The sequence below is a fragment of the Chrysoperla carnea genome, chromosome 4 (assembly GCF_905475395.1).
Source record: "Chrysoperla carnea chromosome 4, inChrCarn1.1, whole genome shotgun sequence".
NCBI lineage: Eukaryota > Metazoa > Arthropoda > Insecta > Neuroptera > Chrysopidae > Chrysoperla > Chrysoperla carnea.
The window spans coordinates 76,771,962-76,791,013 of NC_058340.1; the positions used below are offsets into that span (position 1 = coordinate 76,771,962).

At 30.3% G+C, this 19,052-nt stretch overlaps 1 protein-coding gene across 1 annotated transcript in view; it reads left to right on the forward strand.

Moving 5' to 3' along the window:
* The window catches only part of LOC123298960 (dynein axonemal heavy chain 8-like), a 281,682-nt gene that overhangs the window by 257,162 nt on the left and 5,468 nt on the right, over nt 1-19,052 (forward strand). Inside the window, exons 45-48 of the mRNA XM_044881061.1 lie at nt 5,179-5,346; nt 11,499-11,640; nt 13,296-13,485; nt 13,547-13,671. Coding sequence (XP_044736996.1) covers nt 5,179-5,346; nt 11,499-11,640; nt 13,296-13,485; nt 13,547-13,671 — 625 coding nt within the window. The remainder of the gene's footprint in view (nt 1-5,178; nt 5,347-11,498; nt 11,641-13,295; nt 13,486-13,546; nt 13,672-19,052) is intronic.

A 19,052-nucleotide genomic window follows, 5' to 3' on the forward strand; every position in this document is an offset into this window, starting at 1 on the left:
GGCGATTTATTCAGTAGACAAAACAAGTTAAAAAATCCATTAATGAATATTTAATATCTCTTTATACAATAATAAATTAAACATACGTTAGTTACATAAGGATTTTAACTTACTACTTAAGTGGAAGCTAGGAAAAGCATTAGGCTTTAAGTTAGTTCGCAATTTTCCTGTTGAAGCCTGGAGTTTCATTTCGTCGGCGAAATGTAAATCGCAGACACGATAGTTTTCACGTTTCGAGTATTCGATGCCCGTTCGACCAATCGCTATTGTCCAATTTTTAAACTTCTGAAAAATTAAGTCTTCCAAGAATATTTCTATCCAAGTTAACAATTTTTTTACTTACCTCAAAATTCTTAGGAATCACATGTAAACTAATATCCTTCTGTGTTTTTACACAACCTTTCACACAACAATGAAAAACCATCTTAATATTTATTTAATTTTTAATTAATATTTTATTTGACACTATTGCAGATAAATTTTTGTATTAGTCTGTCAAATTTGACCAGGCAACTATGATCAAAATGATTGTAGAAATTTAGAAAGTTTATGTGATACATACAACGTTTTTGTAATATTCATTGCCTATACTGTATAAATTAAGAACTTGATCTACAGTAGTGAAATCTTTTGAACAGAGTGATAAGTTTTTGGAACTCACATGGTAAAAACAGTTCAAGTTTCTTATCTATATTATAATTAGTTGTCTATGGTACTACCTTTACATATCGGACTATTGCTATATCTCTTTGTTCGATACTTTTGAATATGAATTTTGTCTTTAGCTCTTGTATTATGCTCATATATGTCTGAGTTTAAATTTAAATTTGTTAGATTTTGTTTAGTATATTTCAGTACTTCAAATATGTAGATCGCGTAGAAGGTCATAATTTTTTTTTCTTTAAAGTATGGAACACACGATTCCCTATAATTAGTATTAAAAATTAATCTTAATATTCGCTTTTGGGTTTTGAATACTCTAGTACATTCTGCGGCATGTCCCCATAGAGCAATACAATATTTCATGGTGCTATAACAAAAGGCATAATAAAAACATAGCAAGGTGTCGATATCAACAATTGTGCGCAAGCACTTAAGGTAGTAATAGTGACTGTTTAATTTTTTACAGACACAATCGATGTGGGCATTCCATTTCATATTTGAGTCTATAATAACTCCTAAGAATTTCGTTTGGATGACCTTTTCAATTTCAATGTTGTTGTATGATATCTTTATATCATCCATATTTTTATTAGCTCGTTCAAAAATAATGAAATTAGTTTTTGATAAATTGATAATGAGTTGATTATTGTAGCACCAGCTATGGAATTCTTCTAGCACCTTATCAATCTTTATCTTGAGATTCTCTGACGTATCTGCAGATATGAGCACTGATGTATCATCTGCATACATAATCACTTCTCCAGTTACAACATGATCTGGAAGATCATTTGAATAAAGCGAAAAGAGTACTGGACCCAAATTGCTTCCTTGCGGTATACCGACAGTACTCTTATATTTATGAGATGTACAATTATTAATTTCCACTTCAAAGTTCCTATTTTCTAAGTACGACTCAAACCATTTAAGAGCAACTCCTCTTACACCCAGCTTCTCAACTTTTTTTAATAAGATATTATGGTTAACAGTATCAAATGCTGCTGTTAGATCGAAGAAAAGCACACAAACGTAGTTCTTATCGTCTAAGTTTCTTAAAATATAGTCTGTGCAGTTGATACACGCCGTGCATGTCGAAAATTTTGGTCGAAATCCATGTTGGCATTTTGACAGAAGATTGTGTTCTGTAATGAACGACATTAGTCTGTTGTACATCAAGCTTTCTAAAATTTTAGCAAACATCGATAATAATGATATAGGGCGGTAGTTATTGACACATGTATAATCTCCATTCTTATAGATGGGCTTAACTTTTGCTGTTTTTAACACATCATTAAAATATCCATTTTCAAAAGAAAGATTAACAAGATGTTGAAGCACTACCGTTATTGTTTTAGTTGTGTATTTTAATACTCTCGAGGGAATGTTGTCAATGCCAGTGGAGTTTGTGTTTTTTAATTTATTAATTGCGTCAAATACTTCTTTGTTTGATACCGGATATATATTAAGTATATTGAAGAGACACTGGTTTTACGTGCTGTATCATTGCGTTGCGGAATCCCATTGTAATGTGCGTTTAGTTTGCTTAGAGCTGATGTTGAAAAATATTTTCCAAATTCATTAGCTACAGCCAAATCATTCGATTTTTCAATATTATCAATGTTTTTCAATGATATTTTTTTAGATTGTTTCATTTGCATACCTGTTGCCTTTCTGATCACTCTCCATTTCTCTTTCACGGGGTTATCTGCTTTAGTAATTGATGCTTGGATGAATTTACTCTTAGCTTGGTTTATATTAGCATTGTGTTTTTTTTTCATTTGCTTGTATACAAAATCAACGTAAGAATCTTGTACAGATGCTTTTATCTGGTATAGATCTTTTAAGTTACGACCTTCAGCAATAAGTTCATTGGTAATCCATCCTTTATTTTGTCGATTTTTTCTATTTTGAACCTTTACAATCGGAAAGCTTGTTTCAAAACAATAAGTGTAGGCAGTATAAAACTTCAGAAATGCTTCATGAGGGATGTTTTCTTCAAAAACTTCAGTCCATTGAACATTTTCAACCATCCAATTCATGTATTCCAAGTTTACGTTATTGATTTTTCGCCTATAAAACAATTCATCAAATGTTTCTTTAACTTGAATTTCAATGGTAAGTATTCCAGCTAGATGGTCACTTAATTAAGTTTATATTTTCAACACTTATTTCATTCACTGTTATGTCTTTGTTTACAACACAATAATCAATAGATGTGCTAGTGTATGGATAGTAATTCGAGTGGGCACAGTTATGATGTTTTCACTGTTGTTTGATTCAAATATATCACAGAGTGTTCTTTTTTCCGAGCTATCATTAGAAAAATTTATATTGAAATCACCCATTATAACATGCAAATTTTTGATTGGATCAATAAGTCGAAAAGTTTCACTAAGTGCATGCATAAAGCTACCCAAATCACCTAAAGGGGACCTGTAGATTGATAATATATACAAGTTGGTATAGTGACACTTATATTTTATTGCAACACATTCGTAGTTTAATTCATCACAAATATTTAATGTATTTACAATGCTACAATATTTGACGATTTCATTACGAACATATATAGCAGTACCACCATGATTAAATCGCTCTCTGCAAAAACTTGTCAGTAATGTGAAATTAGCTATCTGAATACTTTTTATGGATTCTTTAGTTTGCCAATGTTCTGTTACGCAAATTATATCTGGGCTATTAACTTTAATACTTAGTTCTAATTGTGCAATTTTATTGCTTATACATTGAATATTTTGATTAATAATTTTTATTTTTTTAGGTGGTGCTTTGACTTTTTCAGAAATATTAATCAGATTGTGTTTGTTATCAGGTTCTTTAAAATCTAGCTGTTCCTTTAGGAAAAAAGTAACGTTTCACAATAACATTCTTTGGCCAGTTATCGGGACTATACAATTTCTCTTTAAGTTCCGCACAGGCCCCTATTTTAAAGCTACAGCTTTTGCTTTCAGGGACACTTCTTAACATTTCACATTCGAAGGAGTGTGTGGGATATTGTTTTGTGAGGTAATCCATCACTGTTTCCACAGTAGTTCCCTTTTCTATACGTCCTACATATATCCATATTTTTTTATCAGATGCTTTAAATTCGGTTTCAGCTTCCTTATTTCCAGTAATAATTTCTCGGCGACGTTTTCTATACTTAGGATATGTAAATCCATCAGTATTATCTTCTAGTTCGATTTCTCTTTCCTTTTGGACATTAATTATGGATTATGGAGTATTCGTTATTGAGATTTTGCGATGTACCTGGATTTGATGTTTGCATTTCGATTTGATTTAAATTATCCGATTCTGTGATCTTTTTTTCTTTATATCGTATATGTATATATATATATATATACCATGGTATATATATATATATATATATATATACCATGCATATATGTAATATGCAAGGTATACTAACTTTAGTCCCAAGTTTGTAACGCTTAAAAATATTGATGCTACCAACAAAATTTTGGTATAGGTGTTCATAAAATCACCTAATTAGTCCATTTCCGGTTGTTCGTCCGTCCGTCCGTCCGTCTGTGGGCACGATAACTCAAAAACGAAAAAAGATATCAAGCTGAAATTTTTACAGCGTACTCAGGACGTAAAAAGTGAGGTCGAGTTCGTAAATGAGCAACATAGGTCAATTGGGTCTTGACCTATGACCCTTGACATTTTGTAATCCGTTAGAGATAGAACGAAAGTTTAAATGTAAAAAATGTTCCTTATCAAAAAATAAACAACTTTTGTTTGAAAATTTTTTTCGTTAACACCACTGTTTACCCGTGAGGTCGCAAATTAGGCGTAAATTGTATAGTATGTATTACATAAATTGTGTATATATGTGCAATGTGATAGAGTAATCAACACTATTTATGAATGGTATTTCAACAATTAACTCAGTCAATTGTTTGTTTTCACTTGTGTTTTAAAAAGAATGTCTTAAATAAAAACGAAACATATGTAACAATAGATTTTTATTAAAAAATCTTAAGTTTTATAGTGGATTACTGCAAAGTAAAATTAAAAAATATATTATCTACGTGTATATTTTAATTATTAAAATGCAATTCCACAAAGTAAAGCTCGACACAACCGATAAAAAACGCTATGTTTCTGGTTTTTTTTCTTCTATACCAACGTATTTTTTGTTTTCTGATAGAAATTTTGTCAAATTTAACATCGGACCTCCGTAGATTAATTAATAAATAGTAATTTCCCTACGTAGTTAGGCTTGTACTTTGTTCTTTGTCTTACACATTGATCTTTGCCCTTTTGTAATTAATTATCTCTGTCATATATACTTTATGTTGTACTTTTTTCTTACCCTTTCACATATGCAAGAACAAGCGACATTTTCAAAATTAAGATCCATGAGTGAGACAAAGATGCCTAAACTCATAGCATCGAAAACAGTGTGGCCAAAAGATTGTCAAATACAGTCTTGGTTTTGGTCATCACTATCATGGGTAAATAGAGACAAAGAGATGTCTAAACTATTTGTTGAAGGTATCAAAGTAATGCAGCTACGGCAATGTTGAATCAAATTTTGAGTATTCAACCCAAAGAAGGTAGTGTGGCTGGAGGTGAAACACGAGAGGTTGTTGTTGGACGATTGGCAACTGACATGTTATCAAAAACACCAAAAGCTTACGACCCATTTGAAGTTCGTGATAGGTAACGCATTCTTTATTATATATAATCTAGTTACTAATATGATCTTCGAATTGGGGCTAATATTCATAATTTTAGAAAATACATTAAGTAGGCAGTAATCTAAAGTGACTGAGGTAAGTGAAGTGAAATTCTAATTCATCTGGAAATTATCAGAAAAATACATAGAAAACGATGGACAAAGTAAAAAAGTTCTCAACTCCCGGAAAAGGGGTGAAAATAATGAAAAACTACCGCGAAATACGACTTTTGGGTTATATTTTGAAAATATCAAAAAAAGTTTGAAATAAAAGTTGTAGAGCATTAAATTTTAGGCCTAACTCTTTTAGACCAATTTTTCCTTAAAATGCAGCCTTTCACCCCCAGAACGATGACCTTTTCTCCCATCGACTCAAAATAAAGTCAAATTAACTGAATACGTCGAAAAATATCATTGAAAACATCGCAGCCACCCGGAATATTGAAAAAACAACCCCCAAAATTGCCATTTTTAGTTTATACATACTAGAAAGATATGTCACATGCACTGAATTCTTCGAAAAATTTCTTTATCATCATCGTAAAATCATCGTTATCCACCCGGAAAATCGTAAAAACAACCCCTAAAATTACGTTTTTAATTAATTTCGCATTAATAGAATACTTTGAAAAGTTTCCTGACCCACATGGCAACACCCCCCCCCTCCCAATCATAAAACCTCCCGAAAATTTGAATTTCCATTCATGCTAGAAAGATAAGGTATTCACCAATAGACACGAAAAAAAGTAAAATTAACAGATTTCTTTTAAAATTTTCTCTATCCACATCGCAACCCCCCGAAAATTCAAAATAAACACCCCCTAAAATTATTATTTTTTCATTGTATACATGCTAGAAAGATTTAATTTCTACTAATTGACCCGAAATAGTTTCGCATGAATACTTTTTTAATAAATTTCATTACCCACACCGAAACCTCCCGGAAAACCAGAAAACCCCCCGAAAATTAGTGTTTTCAGTTCTATACGTGCTAGAAAGATAGGATTTTCACCAATAGACACGAAATAGAGTGAAATTAACAGAATGCTTTCAAAATTTTCATTCTCCACATCGAAACTCCCGGAAATTCGAAGAAAAAAACCTAAAATTATGGGTTTTTTGTTGTATACATGCTTGAAAGATGTAATTTTCACTAATTGACCCGAAATAATCGTAATTCGCATGAATAGAATACTTTGATGAATTTCATTACCCACACAGAAACCTCCCGAAAAATCAGAAAATCCCCCCAAAATTAGTGTTTTTATAGTTCTATACGTGCTAGAAAGATAGGATTTTCACCAATAGACCCGAAATAAAGTGAAAATTACAGAATGCTTTAAAAATTTTCACCAAACGCATCTCAACTCCCCGGAAATTCGAAAAAACACCATAAAATTACGTTTTTTTGTTGTATACTTACATGCGGCGAAGATGGGATTTTCACCAATTGATCCAAAATAGTTTCACATTAATAGAATACTTTGAAAAATTTCATTAGCCACATCGCAACCCCTCGAAAAATCAGAAACCCCCCGAAAATTAGGTTCTTAAGCTGTATACAATGCTAGAAAGATGGGATTTTCATCAATAGACCCGAAATAAAGTTAATTTAACAGAACACTTCCAATAATTACATTAACTACATCTTAACTTCTTGAAAATGGAAAAACACCCCAAAACTTGCTCTTTAAGAGAGATGTATTCTTGCTAGAGAAATGCGGTTTTTCGGATTTGTTCGGCATCAATTATGACAGGATAATAGATTATCGAAAATATCTCAAAAAGTATGGGCGGTCGAACTGTTTTTCATTAATTTTGTTTTGTAGGCAATTTCATTTGCTACAAAAAAGGTGCAGCACTGATATTTTATTTCCCTTACTTTCCTAGAGAGATAAAATATAAAAAGTAAATCCCACTTTTTCCCCCATATTTCCTCTGTGGACAATTTTATTTGCTACAAATAAGGTCCAGTACCAAGATATTTTATCTCGCTCACTTTTCTTGAGCTGCTTTACAACTGAGACTTTTTTATGACTGTTCAAGGTTTGAAGGATCTAACTGACTGTTCAAGATTTGAAGGATCTAATTCAAAAATAAATTATTTCTATGCCATTTTTTTTAAAAATATAATTACATTTTGTTACGAGATATATATTAAATTTATTATTAAGTAGGGTCTTAAAGAAGAGACTCTTACAAAAAAAGTATTTTACCACGTTATACAGTTTTCATTGAGACGGAGCAAGCATGCCAAAAAGACATCTTACATATTGACGGTACGCACAGGTTTGTCACTTAGTATAGTTCTGCGCATGGGTTAATCGTGAAGGGGGTTGCAATGACAAAGTACCAGTTTTTCGATTTTTCCTGTAGGTTTCAAGCGATTTTATGTCGAATGCAAAAAACCGCATGTTTCTATCATGTCTAGAATTGCCCTAGAGTTAGTATACTATAGTCAGTCAGATTCACTTTTAAGAGAAGGGATGAAAAAAAAAATTTGTGTTCTCTACCATTGTTGTCTGTATTTTTTTTAAGAAAATAAAAAGAAAAACAATTAATGAAGTCCAATTTTAATATTTTTTTCTGAACTTTCATTTTTTTAGTACTATGAGCGTTCTAGGGGTGAAAGGGTGCATTTTAAGGAAAAATTGGTCTGAAAAAGTTAGGCCTAAAATTTAATGTTCTACAACTTTTACTTGAATTTTTTTTTTGATATTTTCAAAATATAACTTAAAAGTCGTATTTCGGGGTAGTTTTCCATTATTTTCACCCTTTTCCCGAGGGTTGAGAACTTTTTTACTTTGTCCATCGTTTTCTATGCATTTTTCTGATAATTTCCATATAATTTCATCCGTATCAGAGAAAAACATGATTTCAGACTCTTCTTTACTGGACTATCTTGTGCGAATGAGTATACAGGGTGCTCACGGTAACCACCCAATGGAAGTTTCTAGAGAACCCGACATAATAGAATTCTCAAAATTGGTATTACACTACTGCTTGAAAAAATCCGCCTAAAATATTTTCAGGTTTGTGACACTTCCAGTTATATCGGAAGTTGACCTAAAATCGTTATTTCAAATGAAATGCCATATTATATAATTATGATATATGATATAATTATCATGCATATATGTAATATGCAAGGTATACTAAGTTTAGTTCCAAGTTTGTAACGCTTAAAAATATTAATGTTATGAACAAAATTTTGGTTTAGGTGTTTATTAAATCACCTAATTAGTCCATTTATGGTTGTCTGTCCGTCTGTCCGTCTGTCTGCCAACACGATAACTCAAAAACGAAAAAAGATATCAAGCTGAAATTTTTACAGCGTACTCAGGACGTAAAAAGTGAGGTCGAATTCGTAAATGAGCAACATAGGTCAATTGGGTCTTGACTATGGGTCCGTAGGACCCATTTTGTAAACCGTTAGAGATAGAACGAAAGTTTAAATGTAAAAAATGTTCCTTATCAAAAAATAAACAACTTTTGTTTGAAAATTTTTTTCGTTAACACCACTGTTTACCCGAGAGGGCGCAAATTAGGCGTAAATTGTATAGTATGTATTACATAAATTGTGTATATATGTGCAATGTGATAAAGTAATCAACACTATTTATGCATGGTATTTCAATTTTTTTAAATGGAATCATCATTTCGTTATTCTCTATAGTTCGATTCTTTAAAAAATTTCTCACAAATTAATAATACATGTCCTTATATCCTTTTAATACATGCCCTGGTGGAAAAAATATTTGAAAAAAGAATAAGTCTTAATAAGTCTTAGGAAACTCTGAAAAAGTCTTAGAAACTTTAAAAAAGTATTAAGAACTCTGAATAACTCTGAATTATAGACTAGTCCGAAAACGTTGAGAAATTCAAAGTTCCTAAGAATTTTTCAGAATTTGTTCTTCTTTCTTCAAATATTTTTTCCACCAGGGTATCCTTTTATTTCGGGAAATAAAAAAATTTTCTTAATTTTTTTAATTCGAAGTTAATTTTTATGCTTGATCTTCGAAGCGTATTGCCAAGTTAACCATTAATTATTACCTATACATTACTAAGAAATTTTAAAATATCATACTATCCTTCAGTTTTTTCTATTTAATCGTTTAAAAATGGAATACGAGAACCAAATAACTTTAAAATTTACTTTTTATGCATAGAAAGTGTGACCAAATTATTGACAGAACATGCAGGCTGTTTAATGAAGCCTATCCAAATTTATCCAGAATGACGAGAAGGAAGTTTAGAAAGATTGAAACAAATTTTCTATAATTTGGCCAAATAAGTGCAGAAACAAACTTTCTGAAGCCTGTTGTTAACGACAAAGTTAATGTTTTGACATATTTTGAAACCCATTCTACTTCTTCCATTAGAACAAGATATGGGTATTACAAAGTCATCTATTCAGAGAATATTATTAAAACTAGAAAATAAAAAACTAGTGGTCCGATTTAAAAAAAATGATTTTTGGCACAATTTAACACTTGTTGAATGAAAGTGATATTTCAAATACTTCAAAAAGAAACTTGGTGGTTTGGTTTTTATTAAAATCGCACGTGTGGCAGCAGCTTTTAGCTCTTTAATAAGCCGGATATGAACGTTTTGCCTAATTTAATATGGAAGTTACAAGCTTTTTCCCACACGCCCATTTGCATCCAAATTTCCAATAAATATAGTTTATCTCGAAAACTTTAAAGATTAAGGGGGGTCACTTTATTACAAAAAATACTCAGAATTATTGACTTAAACGAGTTATGTAAAAATTAAAAGGGCATTCCATTTGAAATAACGATTTTAGGGTCAACTTTCGGTATAACCGAAAGTGACACAAACCTGAAAATATTTTAGGCGGATTTATTCCAAGCAGTTGATGATCGGTCACCGTGACAGGGTCCCACACTTTCATATTTAATATGAAAATGAATTATTAAGTACATTAAGGATCATAATTTCGAAAATGTACGCAAGCTAAATTATGTTCAAAGTTTAGCGAAAAAGTGATTAATTCTGAAAAAGTCTTACTCTTACTTTATTTTGTTAACTTAATTTTCATAAAATCTCTTATTAATTCTGAAAAAGTCTTCTAGGAGAACTCAAAATTAAATGATTGATTAATAATTTATTTGATATTTTCAGACTTTTTCAGAGATATAGTTTTACTTCACATATTGTTTTTCTGAATTTCAAACTAAATATTATGACTTCCAGAACAGATTTATTTCCACAAGGGTAGTGTTTTTATATGTGCGTTTTTTGAAAAAAAAAGTTTCACAAGGACCAATTCAAAACACCACCTTAAATTCTTAAAAAAGGTTTGACATCTATTTTATTTATAAAAATTGATCTGTCCTGGAAAAAATGTTTTTTACTATAACAAAAAAATAATTTATAGCAAATGGTTCGTCAAAAATTAATTAACAAAAATTGTCAACCAGACAAATTTTTTCAAAAATAATACCCCGTTTTAACCTTTGACCCCGCGTTAATTTTTTTCACATCTGGGATCGGTGAGGAATTTTTAGATTTCATTTATGATGGTGTTTTGATCTGTCCTACCAAATTTCATGTTTAAATTGACAGGATTATAATGTTTAAATGAACTGGATAATCATTACAAATTGTGTTTTACAAAGCTGTAATAAATCATATTTTTAATCTTAGTAATGAAGCTTTACGTGGATATTTTAAGACTGTGGGTATATTTTTCATCATTAGTCGGCACGATAAGCTTTAAAATGTGGGGTTAATCATAAAATTTGGTAAACAAATAGGGAAGCTAGAGAAATCATATATTTAACATTTATTTTAACTTCGAAAATTGATATTTTCCTATTCATTCGGTTTGGATACAATTATAAATGGTCACATACTCGTTATTTTAGTTTAGTGAATTTTTGAATATTTTACTTGCAATGGCCAATAAATTTTGGCGCAACATTCATTTTCTTCTTTTAAATTATATAATTTATTGACTGATTTTTGAAACATATTGCTTTAAATTTTTTCCCACTAACATTATTTAGCGTCCCCAAATTTTTTCTATCTTAGGTCCGTAACTTACAGCCTTAATCTACTGAAGAATTGCACCTTTTTTTTATAAAAAAATTATTGTTAATGTAATTTGCAGAATGAAAATAATGGGAGTCACTGCACCAATGAACATTTTCTTAAAACAGGAAATTGATCGAATGCAAAAAGTGATTATGTTAGTGACATCCACGTTAAAAGATTTATTATTGGGCATTGAGGGTACAATTATTATGAATGAGGTAAATAATTTTAAATAAAAGTTCGTAATTTGCTTAATGAATAGCCGAAGATATTACATGGTATGTCATATTTTAAATCGGTATGTACACGTTCAGTAACTTGGACATTTTTCAACCGATTGGGTTGAATAGACATGTTTTTAAACGTCAATTCCGAAACAACGCGCTGAAATAGTGACGCTGTAGGTATATTGAAAATAGTTGGTTAGTTGTGTTAACTCAACGTGTATGTCTTAAAAGATCGTGGTCAACAGGCACCGTCTGACAACACTATTCGTCGGTTGGTGTCAAACTTTGTTGAGCATGGGATAGTGGGATATCGTCGACATGTCGTTTATCAACGATCAAGACGTCCCAAATGAACTGGTTGAAGTGGTCAGAGAAGCGTTGCTCAAAACCCAAAAGTGTCGTATCGACACTGCGCTTATCATTTTGTCAGTGGAACCTTTTTGTGACATTTTCAAGGATGATTTATTTTCGTATAAAGTGCAATTAACACGTCGTTTGTAATACTTCCAAAAAGTCGGTCGAATTGTTGACACTGAACCTGATTTTTGGAAGCAAAGAGGACACGTTTTGTTTTGTCCAATAGAGCCGGCCACTTTTGATTGATTTTGTATTAGTAAACTAGTCCAATTAAATTTCGAAGGATCAAATTGAGTAAAAACTCCTCATTATACAGAAATGATTTTTTTTTCAAAGTTATTCACTGTTTATTTACATACCGACATAAAAGATGGTGCACCCGTTATACTAATATATATTTAAAAAAAAGTGTTTGAGGTACCGTAAAAATTTTTTTAAGACTTCTTTTGTAAAGTGAGAATGGAAAATCGAGGACCACTTTGAATATTATTATTAATGTAGAAAAACTTTTCTGCCAAAACTTAAAATAAGGCCGAATAACAGTTCTTAAATTTTTACTTTTTCTTAAAAAGTTTGAAAAAGTATTATAAACTCAGAATAACTTTTAATTCGACGTAAAAGCCAGGGTAATTCAAAGATTTTGGACTCTTCCGGAAGAATTGTTCAGAATAACTTAAACTTTCGAAAAGAATTACAAAGACTATGTCCAAATTTTAGCAAAAAAGATTAGCGTAATTGCATTTTCGAAATTATGGTTCAATAATTCGTGTATATTAAATACGTGGTTATTCGAACATGAGGTATGTCGAAGTCATGTTTATATATATTATGAAAAATGTACAATCTAGTTTCTCTCCAGAGCAAATAAATAAGTCAGAAAACTCTTAAATAATTCTTTTTACAGCCACACAAATTTTATAAAGAAATTCTTTTAAAGTACTTAAGAAGTGTTAATAACTGTTTTAGTAAGTTTAATTAACTCTGAATAACTCTTCTGGAATAGTTCGAAATCTTGGAATTACTCTGACTTTTTAGGTCAAATTAAAAGTTATTCCGAGTTTATTCTTAAGACTTTAAAACTTTTTATAAGAAAAAGTAAAAATTTAAGAACTGTTATTCGGACTTATTATCAATTTTGACAGAGAAATTTTTTCACAAGGGAGGTTGTCGATTTTGTATTCAAACGTTACAAAAGAAGCATTACACAAATTCATACAAATTTTCGCGGTGCCTGAAATATCTTCCCTGAAATTTAAGAGCTGATATAGCGAATTTAAAATTTTTGATAGGATTTGCAACAATCATTTGATTGTATGTATGATGCAAGAATACCACCGAATTGGTTACGATTCTCTTGGGAATCATCTTCACTTGGATTTTGGTTTACTGAATTATTAGAACGTAATGCACAATTTCGTAATTGGTGTTTTATTGGTCGGCCAATGAGTTTTTGGATGACTGGATTTTTTAATCCACAAGGTTTTTTATTAGTTTTCAAATCAATTTTTAATTTTTATGCTTAATTTTTTTAATAATTTAGGCTTTCTAACATCAATGAGACAAGAGGTTGCTAGGGCACATAAAGGTTGGGCCCTGGATGCTGTAGTTTTACATAATGAAGTTACCAAAAACCAAACACAATTCGACGTTAAAGTTCCTGTATTGGTTTGTACAATTTGCCATTCTAGTAATAATTATTAATAGGTAACATAGTGATTGTTGACGAAAGCCAAAAATCATCCCGTTTTTATATAACAAGCAGAATTATGAATGAGTCATTTGAATTGAGGTTCCATCACAAAGTGCTTCTAAAAATAATTTCAGTTATAAGGCTATATATAGCTAACAGAATATACACCCTATTGGTTTTGTAGTTCCGAAAATAATATCGCAGTTATACACTATTAATACTGTATTTTTGAGCATATTTTTAGTTGTTTTGGTCAGTTTTTTCATCGAAACATTACGAAACATTTACGGTAAATTTACAGAATATTTACGGTAATTAGGTGGTAAAATAACTATATTTAAGTGGCAATAATACTGTACAGATACGAAATATTTATGGTATCATTTATGGTAAATAATTTTTTACGTAGTTTACGAATCCCTTGTAGGAGCTGGTAAAAAATTAACAGTTCTTCTTTAATTGACGAAAATCACAAATTTTCATTGTCAATAAAAGTAATTTTTCGTACCTAACAATAAATATAAAAATTACGTTAATTAAAATTGGTTACCGATTAATTTCCTGATTTAATATTAACAAGTGAAAACAAACAATTGACTGAGTTAATTGTTGAAATACCATGTATAGTCAGTGTTGATTTCTTTATCACATTACATATACCAACATGTGACACATACATAACTGATAATCAAGGATAGTACATATTATAAAATTTCCGCCCTAATTGTCGCCCTCACGGGTAAACAGTGATGTTTACGAAAAAATGTTTCAAACTAAAGTTGTTTAATTTTTGATAAGGAACATTTTTACATTCAAACTTTTGTTCTATCTCTAACGGTTTACAAGTCCCAATTGACGTATGATGCTCAACTTGACCTCACTTTTTACGTCCTGAGTACACTGTAAAAATTTCAGCTCGATATCTTTTTTCGTTTTTGAGTTATCGTGTCCACAGACGGATACACAAACAAATAATACAATCTTATAAGTGACGTATATGTTTGAAATAAACAATGTTGTTGCTATGCAAATAATTGATACTATGTGTTATATATATATAACACATCAATTATGTTCTGAACTAATTTGCGCTGTCACGGGTAAACAATAATCTTTACAAAAAAATGTTTCAAACAAAAGTTGTTTATTTTTTTGTAAGGAACATTTTTTACATTTAAACTTTTATTCTATCTCTAACGGTTTACAAGATGGGTACTACGGACCCATGACCCAATTGACCCATGTTGCTCATTTACGAACTGGACCTCACTTTTTACGTCCTAAGCACGCTGTAAAAATTTCAGCTTGATATCTCTTTTCGTTTTTGAGTAATCGTGACCACAGGCGGACGGACAACCGGAAATGGATTAATTAGGTGATTTTATGAACACCTATACCAATTTTTTTTTGTAGCATCAATATTTTTAGGCGTTACAAACTTGGGACTAAACTTATAATACTATGTATATTTCATATATACATGGTATAAAAATACTATACTTATAAATTTATATATATATACAGCCTGTGTTTGAAGCATCTTGGGATAGAAATATGTCTGTAGTATGACTGAATACAGAATACATTCGTTTAGTAATACATCTAAAAGAGAGGTATTATTCATGAATTGTAACACTACAGATACGATAGGACAAGCTGTTGCGTTGTATGCATGCAGAGAGTGGGAGATTTGTTGCATACTAACTTACTAGTTATCTGTAACTAAAAAACTCCCACCTCCAAGTGTCTTCCAAGTAATTCAATGCATGTATATAATACCTCTCTTTTAGATGCATTACTAAATGAATGTATTCTGTATTCAGTCATACTACAGACATATTTCTATCCCAAGATGCTTCAAACACACACTGTATATATATATATATATATACCTATCTCAATTAGAATATCACTGCTTCTTTCTACTAGATTATAACTTGGTGTATTATTCGCGGAAGTAGTTTTATGTAATCAAACCCTGAATGAGTAAATAACATCATTCTGCTTCAATATATAAATTTTTATTCAATGTGTTGAGATTTACTTTGTGGAATTCCATAATAAGATTAAAACAACAAATGTAATATTTGGATAAAAAAAATAATAAAATTTAAATAAAAAGTGGATTATGCAAATAAATTTACATATACAAATATTACATTTGTTGTTTTAATCATATAAATTTTTATTTTTGTCTAATAGGAATGAATTGATCAATTCATTACATATCGATGCCAATTTAATCTCGTGACATCGAGCAACGGAAAAATTAGGTAAACTTTACGTAAAGAAAAATCATAATATAGGAAAGTATTAAACATCATTATGACATCATTTCCAGGTCATTTTAATTACAATATGGTGACATATAATAACGTAAGAATTATGTAAATCTTACGTAAGGATAAATCGTATTTAAGTCAGATATTTGGCATAAACGTGACGTCACTGTGATATCATTGTCAGATCATCATAATGTCAATTAGGTCATATAGATGTCAATTTTACGTCATATTACGTCATGCTTACGTCATTTTTACGTAAAAATCTTACATAAGGAAGGCGGAAATAATGACTCAAACCTGACTCATCTGTGACTCAAACGTGACGTCACTGTGATATCATTGTTAGATCATCATAATGTCAATTACGTCATATAGATATCAATTTTACGTCATATTACGTCATGCTTACGTCATTTTTACGTAAAAATCTTACATAAGGAAGGCGGAAATAATGACTCAAACCTGACTCATCTGTGACTCAAACGTGACGTCACTGTGATATCATTTTTAGATCATTATAATGTCAATTAGGTCATATAGATGTCAATTAACATCACGTTTACGTCATTCTTACGTCATTTTTACGGAAAAATCTTACGTCAGGAAGGCGGAAATAATGACTGAAACCTGACTCATTCTGACGTCATATTTACGTATTTGTGTTCACTGGGAACTGTACAGCGTAAGTGCAGTATACATACTAGATAACTATTATAGTATCAAAACTGGTCAACACAACTATAATATAACCAAATTATAACCTTAAATTATAACGGTAAATATACGACACTGCGTAATGTCGAATAATTACGGTATTGTTACGGCATTCTCAAAACCTCTAGGGCATTCATTATATAATGAAAAAAAATACATTGCAGCAAAGAAAAATTGACTGGAAATTATAATAAAAATGATTTATAATAAAAATCAAGAAAAATCTACAGACTATCCCGAATTAATTACTACGGAAGTTTCACTTGTACGTACTATTATTTACATATACATAAAACTATATACATATACGTACAAGTGAAACTTCCGTAGTAATTAATTCGGGATAGTCTGTAGATTTTTCTTGATTTTTATTATAAATCATTTTTATTATAATTTCCAGTAAATTTTTCTTTGCTGCAATGTATTTTTTTGTACACTCATTGACAGTTTTTGAATTACATAAAAAGTTTCACTTTTGACGCTGTTAGTTTTGGACTGACGCATACATTTTTTGTATCTTCATTGACAATAACTGAGAATAAAAACAATATTAAAAAATTTTTAATATGAAATAATTTAATAGACATATACATATATATATATATATATATATATATATATATATATATATATATTACATATACATAAACATTCTACATTAAGAAAAGAACTATAGATGAACGACTGAAATTGAAGTTTTTTGTCCATTCATTTTCATTTATCAAAAAATAATTTTAAATTACAATTACAAAAAAAAATATTTCCATAAATAAAGCAACACTAGTTACAACGACTTTCTCTGATGAACTGAGACTTACTTGCTCTTCTACGTACGTAAGATTGTACAAGTCTAAACTAGTCCTAAATTTTATATAAATAAATAACATAAATACTGCTTGACTCTTATACAGAACATATATTGATATATATGTATATATAATTTTTTCCGCCTCTCTCACTCTGCTAGAGTAAATGGTAATAAGAAAGAGACAAGGAGTTTAACAGTTTTGTTAGCTCGACGAGTTAACTCTCATGACAAAACGCTAGTGTCCCATAAAAAGTTTCACTTTAAAAAGGTTTACACAACTCTTTTATTGTTAGAAATGCAAAATATTTGCAGGCATGTACATTTGTCCTTCATAATCTTTGTCATAACTGGGTCCCGCCATGGCAAAGCCGCCTTTGTCATAATTTCGCTTCTTTCTAACGTGTACCATTATGCCATTCATTTGAGGGACTTCGAACACAACCCTCACAAATAAATGTTTCGAATAAACTATCTCGTCTTTTTTATGGAAAAAATATTTCTATCTAATTGTAAGATTTCAAAGTCGACGTTCAATACTCTGATATAATCGAGATATGTATTAACTTGAGCATCACTGCGTGGTAAAGAAACATAATAATATATACTTTATTCTTTTTCATTACTCTGTGGAATTTCTCCAAAAATTACGTAAACAAATGTTTTTTTCTTTTTTTTTTTTTTATTTCACAAGAAATATGTTTTAACACTATATATCCAGGGAATAAACAATAAATAAAGATCGAACTTCAGAAAAATTTCCAGAAAAATTTCCAGTTCTAAACAAAATCTGAAAAATCCCCACCAATCCGTATGCCGCTACAAAAGATACCCAGGGTCTTTGATCACAAAATACGATTTTTGCAAATATTTCATTAACGGTCACTGTTATCCAAAAAATTGTGGTAATCAAATTTGTATATTAAAAAATTTCCTACAAAAACATCAAATTACTTTTTTTCGTAAGACTAACGGTTTTTAAGAAAATTCGATTCAAAAAGTTGTACCGTATGCACTCCTTAAGGGTATCTGTATTTTTTATTTTTACGGATTCCATTATCATTCAAGAGCAAAAATAGCAAAATATAATCTATATTTCATTTATTTTCTTAAAAACCGTTATTCTCTCGAAGAAAGGTGGTTGTACGTTATTTGTAGGAAATTTCCTAATATACTTTTGTAGCGGCATTCGAAACGATAGGGACTTTTGGGATTTTGTTTGAAGCCACAAATAGAAAGTTCATGCATAAATCCAGCTTTCCGGGATTTTTTTCCGAAGTGAAATGTCTTTATTCTCTTCTGTATTAATACGTCAGATAAATGAAGACTTCGTTAGATAAAAATTTCGTTTTTCAAAATAATTTGTTTCCTTTAAAATTTTTTTCTTGCAAATGAGTTGCTGATTAATATTTGCAAGCTGCGCCACATCAATAAGCTGGACCACATGAATGATTTTACTGAGTAATTTTTTTTATTTTTCACCTTTATTTTTAACTACGAAAAAATAATTTTTGCCATTAGAGCGTGGTCTAAGTATTCGGAGAGCTGATGC